An 8,407-nucleotide genomic window follows, 5' to 3' on the forward strand; every position below is an offset into this window, starting at 1 on the left:
TGCTTGGAGGGGAAGGAGGCAATCTGAAGGGGGAGTGCCATACTGAGGGGAGTCTATATATACATCCCTGGGAGGCTGTTGCTCAGAGGCACAGCTGAAATCTGTTGGAGAACACCTCAGTGGCAACATTTTTCAGGACTTGTGGTGAGTCCTTTAAAAATATGCATATTTCATTTTTTTCCCTGAAAACTTAATCCTTGCTGTATTAGAATTAAAACAGGGAAATGTGTTATGTGTTACTGAGTCATCTTTCCTATCACTGTGGGTGATACAAATATCTAGTTCTAAACATTTGATAAAAACAAAAATCTTAATCACTAAATGAAATAAATGAGACATGTCTCTGTTGACAAGCAAGCAGCATTGTTGGAGCATAATGAGCTGATTATAGGCTGTTCAGTTGCAGGATGTTGTTGTTAAATCAATATTGACTGCCACAGGGTTTGTCATGGTGTGTGAAAATACAGTTGGATTATGGCACAGGGATGTGGTGCTGTGCTGTGTGGGGTTTTGTTGGTCTCAGTGGAATGAGCTATGATACGCAGTTTGGATTTTCTCTGTCATACTGCAAAGAGATTTGATTTTATCCGATCAGATGAATGATCAAATTAATTAGATGCTAGATTTACGAGGACATTTTCTGCTCTCATTTTTTTGTGAAGCTGATTTCAAAGTGACCATATTTTCAAAAGAAGACTTGAAATAACACAGCCAAAATCAGGATCTTTTATTCAGTAAGTATTTTTCTCCTCCAAAATATTTCTGAGATCATTAATCTGTTTCTTTAACACAAAAGGGTTAAAGAATAAGTCTATACCATTTTAAATCAGTAGTATAGATATCATGTCGGTAATCAATCTCAATTTAATTCCCCTTGACCTTGGTAAAGGGCTTAATTGGTATGTAAATAATAATGTTCATTTTTATTTGTATTTGACTTGAATTATGTTGCTGTGAGCATTTTTTTTTATTTATTACTTCCCAATGCATCTGAATTTTCCATGGGGTTTTAAGAGTTAACATGGCACTGGGCAGAGAGTGGTTTTCATTCAAGTGCAGTGGGAAAGGGTTTCTCAGATCAGGGTGTGCCTTTTTCTGTAGTGAATATAGAGCCCAGGGAAATGAGATATGTGTGTGAGCTCATCTCCCCTGTGTATTTAAACTACCAAGAAACGTCCTGAAATGTTCATAAGCGTAAATGTCTTCCCCTTTCGGCCATGTTGAGGACATCTGTGTTTGCTCTAGTGCTTGGCTATTGTTTGGGCCATAAATTGTCTTTTGAGAAGTCCTGCACTGAGTGTTGCGCAACTCTGCCATCACTATGAGAACAGAGCCACCATTTTATTTTCAGTTTGTGTTGCTATGAACTTCAAAATAAATGTATCTTAACACATAGTTTGGATGAGTTCAATTACACCTGGGTCCTTATCTATTCCTGTCATTTCTATGTGCTCAAAGGGTGTGGCTATGTGACTCCAACAAGTTCTGACAATTCCTGCACCACTGTCACCTGATCAAAAGCCAGTTTACTTGGCTGCATTTTGAATGTGAAATAGTGTGTGTTTTTTGCCTTGTGTTTTGTTGGAGGTTGATATTTGGTCCCAAAATTTGATCTCAAAGGTCCCGTTTGTGTTGGATCACATTTAACCCATGTGACCTATGTGAAACTCAATCTAGCCATTTGAAATGTCTATTGATCAAAGCCATTGATTTTCATTTTCACCGCAGTTTGGATGCTGTTCATTTTGCGTCTTGTCTCTCCCATACAGGATTGAAGACATCGCTGAGCAGAAAAAGGAGGCGAATCAAGCCCCCTCTTTAATTGTGGTGCATAATGAATCGTGTCGAAGAATGGGTCCTGGAGAACAGGGACAAGATTGAAAAAGGAGTAGAGATCATGGGCCAAGGCTGTGAGGTGCTTGCTTCCACGGTGGGTCAATTCCACCCCATTTTGGAAGCTGTGTTTGTAGCCTCCGCAGAGATCCTCAGCAACCCAGATGGGAAAGAGGCCCGGTACTTGACTGAGCAGTTTGAGAAGGTCAACCAGAAGCTGGAGGGTATACAGGATGAAATCGAAAAGATTGCCCTGGAACTGCAGCGGAGCAGCATGAACAAGCAGAACTTTGACCGTGAGGCGCAGATAATCAGCCAGTATGAGAAGTTTCAAGACTTCATCAATGCCAAGCCCAAGTTCAAGGAGAAGAAGAAGGAGAAATTCATCAGCCACTATGAGAACACGGATCGGGACTTGAACCTGGACGCCTTGTACAACGCCATCACTGGCGAGAACATTTCCGGGGACCCCATGCTTGAAACAGTGGTGAACACGGAGCAGCGGGGCAGGAGGGCGGTGGAAGAGTTCTGCGCCCGAGTCAAGAAGCTGTTCGTCATGGGCATCATTGCAGTCATGGGCCATGCTTCCCTGAAAGACGGAGTCATTGGAGAGGACATGGTCAAGAAGTGGCAGGATCGGATGGAGGATGTGGAGAACCGCATGAAGGCCGCAGTGGACGACTGCACGCAGAACTTCGCTGCCCAGGCCAAGATGGATGTAGAGCGAGAGCTCCTGGACAAACCAGGCAGTGTTGACCCGGAGTTCACCAAATCTCTTCTGGCCGTCCTCTCCAGGAAGTATGACTGGGTTTCCTGGTCCATCCGAGTTTTCAATCATAGTGGAATATTTTTCTGGAATTGGCTGGCTGGCAAGAAGTACCATGGCAGTGGTGGGGGTGGTAACTTTTTTGACCTCTTGACCCAAAACAACATCCGGGTGGTGGTTTCGTTCAGCGCGGATCCAAAGCCTATCAACAAGAACCAACTGCAGGATCAGATAGAGAAACACAAGTTGAAGGGCAACATGGTGTCTGTGGCCCAGGCCTTGTGTGGCAGCCAGCCCAACTGTTTGGTGCATGCCGTGAGCCGATATAAGAAAGTAGAGGAAACGAACAACTTTCAGCCAGAGTGCTATTACTATGGGATACACAAAAGGGCCTACTTATGTATCCATTCAGAGTAGCCTAATTGTACCGAGAGGTAGATATCACAAATGCGGCAATCAGTTAATTCAGTTTTTCATACCTGTGTCATAAATGCTATTATTTGTAAGCCTGACAGCTGGATGTATAGCAACTTGTGACTTGAGATACTATGTTTGTTTGGTTTTTTTTTTTTTACTTTTTGATTTCATGGTGACATGTGCTCATATATTTTTAATCATGAATGGACAAAGAGTAGGCCTATACACTACTTTATACAACTTGATAAAACTTGATCCATAGAACTAAATTCCAAAAAGATGATTGCTTTCAAAAAAGTAATGAGAAGCTAAAAACTCAAGATGTCAAATATCTCCAAATATGTTTTCTTGTGTACTTGTTACATAACTGCTTTTCACCACACAGCACTAATCAAGTTAAACTCAAACCACCAATAAATGTCATAAAACAGGTATTTCCTGATGAATATGTTTTTACTTTAAATACATAGCTTCATTTGTAATAAACAGCCACCTGAACAATACTATTCTTGGTCATAATATCATTGTAAATGCCATTGGTTTTATAGGTCTGCATTGGCAGATAAACTTACAAACTATTCCTATACTAACTTATCCTGCCACACAAGTTAAATGTCTAGAGAAATAGTCTGCTGGTGCACTAGCCTAGAGTGGAGAAGACATGGAATGGCCTTTCATGGTAGCTTACAGTACAGTAAATGGCAGCCCGAAGTTTCACTATGGCAGTAAGCTTACAGCACTCGCTGACTTCTCCCCCGGAATGGGTGTGCCAGTTTATCTATGAGCTGCACTTCGCAGACCACATGATGACCACGTAAGAGAAAAACAGGCAGGGCAAACTTCTCTCCTTACGACAAAACAACGTTTCTGTAAAGATATAAGGGTGAGTTTGGCATATAAGTTTGACACAGCATTTTTTGACAACATAGCCTAATATAATTATACACGAAAATGTATGCAATGACTACGCTATTCACGGGTCTTATAAGAGGCTTAAAAAAAAAGAAGGGAAAAAAACGCACAGTAGGCTACAGGGCGTTATCGTCACAGAAAATAGTTGCTTTCCGAATAACTTTCATTTCACTGTGAGATATCGATTGAATGCCGCTACAATGTAGAACATAAGTGGCGTTGGAATACTGAACTGTCAAGGAAAGACAGCCTAGTAGCCTAATGTTAACTTTGTAAACTGTAACTGGGCCCTCTTCCGGGGTTAAAGGCGTAGGTTTACCTTGAACGAGTGGGCAACGCAAGAAAGGGCTGCCGATGGTGTCATCTAAACGTTAGATTCTAAAGCATTGTATATTGGCTATACTAGCTTTGTTGAAGAAATGGAAGGCCTGGAAGTGCAATAGCAGAATGCTCCATGTGTAATGATTATGTCTCCTGCAAATATACATTAGGCATTTAGGCTATGTTGTCTTTCACATTGCCTATAAGTTTAAGTAAAAAATAGATACATCAAAGAAGCACATTATCACATGTCATAACCTACATGAAATGAAGTCATAAACGTTGGTCTAATGCCACCCATGGTTCATCATTGGAAGCTATTTTTGAGAAGAAAAAAGACCAGGTCTTTGCAGATGAGGAGTGAGACTCCTGCGCACAGAAAAGACACTCCCCACCCAGTCACCCAGGGGAGGAGTGCTGAAGTGGATAGCTGACATAATAACTGTTTCAGCACAAGTGGATGCAAGGCTAAATCAAATAAGCATGATAGCTTTCCTCCATTTTCTTCCTTCTGGAGCTTTTCCCCTCCATAGTACCATTTTGTTGAACTGGTGGAGATTACTAATGACTTTCAGTGCTTTCTGGTTTTGAAGTGGGCATACTTGGCAGGATGTCAATATTACTGTGATAACTTTAAATGTAGGTCTGTGTATGCCATGTACACACACTCACAGACATAGACACACACACACACACACACACAGGCTGAAGTGAATGTCAACCTTTGTGTCTCCAGGTTACTGCGTGCTTCTTCTTTTTTATCATTATTATTATTTTACGTCCTAAAATAATTGTATATAATCCAAAACTGTATGCTTTATAATCCTGAAAAAGGAAGACATTATGCTCATTCAGCAAGCTAAACTAAAAACCCTTGGGAACACTGAGTAGATAGAATGGCTGACAAAAGATTTTCCATTGTCTTGTTTCTATGGTTACTGTCTGAGGTGCTTTGGAAAATGTAGGCTTGCCCAGCAAGTTCAGCTACCTCAGTTAATCATTCTCCACGCCCAGAGTTGCCCTGAGACGGCAGTATTTATGTGCTGAAAGGATTCCTGTTTGAATATAAATACAATGTTTATATAATAATATTTTGGTTTTATGGTTGGTTGTGTGTATGTAGCAGGATCATGAGGGCCACCATGTTTTAGACATAACTTTTAATATTTCACCTGGCAGAGCTGGCATTCATCCACTTACATAGGAATTTAGTCAAACTCATTTAAAGAGTGTAGTAATTAATGAGCAGTTTATGAGTCATTGGATCAAGCTTCAACTTACAAAAAGTTACATGCCAGTTTATGATCTATTGTTTGATGTCCTACTAGACAGGCTCATTGTTTACCTCTTAACCATTACCTGTTGTTTACCCAATTACTTAGACCTTACAGCAAGGCAAGATTTTCCTTTGGTGGGATTTTCTTCACATTCTTGCCTCATAGCTCACTGGGTGTGTCTTACGTTGCTTCACTTGTGAAACTAACCCTTATAGCTTCCTTTTATCAGCTCACACAGCCAGCCCAGCTGGGTCTACACACACTACGTTGTGTCCACGCAGAGCAGACAACATACCAGGATACTAATATGTAAGTACACAGATTACCCATGTATTATATTTATAACAATTACATAACAGTAAACATAATTTAGACAACTTATACGATTGTATTTAGATATAATTATATTACCCTATTTCAACTATTGTATTACTTCCCACAGTCAGAAATAACCAATTCCTTAACACAGCAACACAACTGTTGACAACACAATATTCATGTTTCTCTTTTGCAGAACCTTGATCCTATAGAGTAGATCCTACAAGATGGCCAATCAGCTGCAGCGCCTTGTGGCCGACAGGAAGAATGTGGTCGAGACCGTCATGGATGTGTTTGAGCAAGGGGCAGAGGTGGTGGCCAGCATCGCAGGAGACCTGTTCCCTGTCTTTGCGATAGCAGCACCCATTGTTAGGCTGGCCCTGGACAATGTTGAAAGCAAGGAGGCAGAGTATATGAAGGAGCAGTTCCAGAAGGTACGGGACAGGCTAGAGGTGGCCTCCGAGGACGTCCAGCGCATCAATGAGGAGATCAAGAAGAGTGCGGCAGACGCTGCCTATTTCTCTGTGGAGGAGAATCTGACCAACCAGTTCCGTAAGTACATGGACATTCTCAATGCCAAGCCCAAATTCCGCGAGGTCAAGAAGAAGCTGTTCTTGGAGCACTTCAGCAAGACTGGAGGGGACAAAAACCTGATCACCCTCTTCGGCGCTGTGACGGGGGATAACTTCTCTGGAGAGTCTGTGTTGGAGATCACACTGAACTACGAGCAGAAGAACCGTCGTACTGTTGAGGACTTCTGTGCCAGGCTTAAAAAGCTGTTCTGTATTGGCCTGATCGCTTTAATGGGGTACAATGCACTCAAGGGGGGTGATGACGAGGAGGATTTGCTTAGAGACTGGGGGGAGAAGATGAAGGTTGTTCAGAGCAAAATGACCACCATCATCGAGGACTGCATCAACAGCTTCCCAAAACAGGCCGAGATAGATGTCAAAAGAGTGGTCAGGGACAACCGCGACAAATCCAACAAAGAGCTGGCTGACACCATCGTGGAGACCCTGAAGAAAAAGTATGATTGGGTGCGCTGGTCAGTCCGGGTGTTCGGCTCCCCGTCCGGCCTGTTCAAGAGCAAGAAGGACTTCCAGTGCTTCACAGGCCGGAGTCGTTTTACGGTGCCCTCGGCAGACGACAAGCTGAACGTCATGGTCTCCTACAGCGCCTCTCCAGAGCCTCTGAACAAGGACCAGATCCAGCTGCTGATCGCCAGTCAGAAGAAATCCACTATCACCGTGATGGCGGAGTTGTTGTTTGATAAGGTGCCCGTCTGTGTGGTCCAAACCATAAAGACCTCGTGCAAAGACGTGGTCTGCTCCTACAGCTTCTCAGAGGAGTTGCACTACTGGGAGGACCTGAAGAACTTCTATGTTTGTGTCCATTCTGCTTAATGGCAGTGATGGAATTTATTTTAGACTGAGACCTTTGATACTTCAAAATGGCTATATTCAGTTTAACTTTCTGACTTTTTGTCGATAATAGATTTACTTGCTTAAATGTTGCACAGTGTTGGGATGTTAAAGTATGCTAAGAGACCTTTTACATTATATTACATTTAGCAGACACTTTTTGTCCAAAGTGTGTTACATATTTCAACTATATTGCAAGGGATTACATTGTCCCCAGAGAAACTTGGGGTTAAGTGCCTTGCTCAAGGGCACCATGGTGAAATCCAGGAATTGCACGCTAGCCCAGCTCCTTAACCACTACACTACCCTTGCCCTCTTCTGAATGACCAAACCCGTACAGCAGGAATACAATATTTACAATTCACTGACATCACATTGCTGTATCTTTGTACCAAAAGAATGTTGCCATAATCTTGGACTACTGCAAATAGCATTTGAAGCGAATATAATTTCTTTCCAATATGTATGGGTAATGAATGAAAGAATGAATGGACAGCCTACACTCACATGGGGCTTATTTGCATGCCTTATGTGCCAACTGCAGTGTGATGAGACTGCTTTCTTATTTTATGCACTGATGTGTCTCCCCTCTTTTTTTTACCTTCCCCTTGTCTCATGCACCCGGCCACACACTTACCGCAGTCCCCATAGACTGGGCATGTTGAAACACATGAAGTATGCTAGTGGCAGATGCCGTGTTTACACAGGAATTCCTTGCATAATTATGCATTTGTCTGGTCTTCCATGTGTTTTTTTTTTTTGGAAATTAAACAACCCTTCAAAGTGTTTTTTCAAAGTGCACATAATGGTGGTTTATGAGAAATGTTCGATGAAAGCAAAACATGTGTGAATAGGTACAGCTTACCAACAAATGTTAAATAAATACTTGTTGCAACTAATCATATTGAACTTAAATCATATACAGTATGTTGTTACTGCATGACACCTTTTTAACAACGTAAAGATATATTTTATGGGAAAAACTGGTGAAATAAAAATGCTGTACTCAAGCATCGCTGAGGTTTCCGTAGTTTGTTCCACAATCAAATGTGTTTTTTTACACATCCTTTGATATGTAGTATATGAATAATTTCTGAATAAAGCTCTGAAGGTCTAACAAAATCGATATGCACAAATATGTT

At 41.7% G+C, this 8,407-nt stretch overlaps 1 protein-coding gene across 4 annotated transcripts; it reads left to right on the top strand.

The window, feature by feature from the left end:
* Positions 1-8,280, top strand: rpz5 (rapunzel 5). 4 transcript variants are annotated; one of them, XM_062538810.1, is made up of 3 exons: positions 26-144; positions 663-734; positions 1,770-3,519. In XM_062538810.1, the coding sequence occupies exon 3, from the start codon at positions 1,835-1,837 to the stop codon at positions 3,014-3,016; it is 1,182 nt and encodes a 393-aa protein (XP_062394794.1). In that variant the 5' UTR covers positions 26-144; positions 663-734; positions 1,770-1,834; the 3' UTR covers positions 3,017-3,519. The 4 variants fall into 4 exon arrangements, with proteins under 4 accessions (XP_062394793.1, XP_062394794.1, XP_062394796.1 ...); XM_062538812.1 differs by lacking the exons at positions 663-734; positions 1,770-3,519 and adding exons at positions 5,756-5,835; positions 6,041-8,280 and having other exon boundaries at positions 31-144; XM_062538811.1 differs by lacking the exons at positions 26-144; positions 663-734; positions 1,770-3,519 and adding exons at positions 3,793-3,899; positions 5,756-5,835; positions 6,041-8,280.
* The last annotated feature ends 127 nt before the right edge of the window (positions 8,281-8,407 follow it).

Source organism: Sardina pilchardus, chromosome 6, assembly GCF_963854185.1.
Source record: "Sardina pilchardus chromosome 6, fSarPil1.1, whole genome shotgun sequence".
In the NCBI taxonomy this organism is placed as follows: Eukaryota; Metazoa; Chordata; class Actinopteri; order Clupeiformes; family Clupeidae; genus Sardina; species Sardina pilchardus.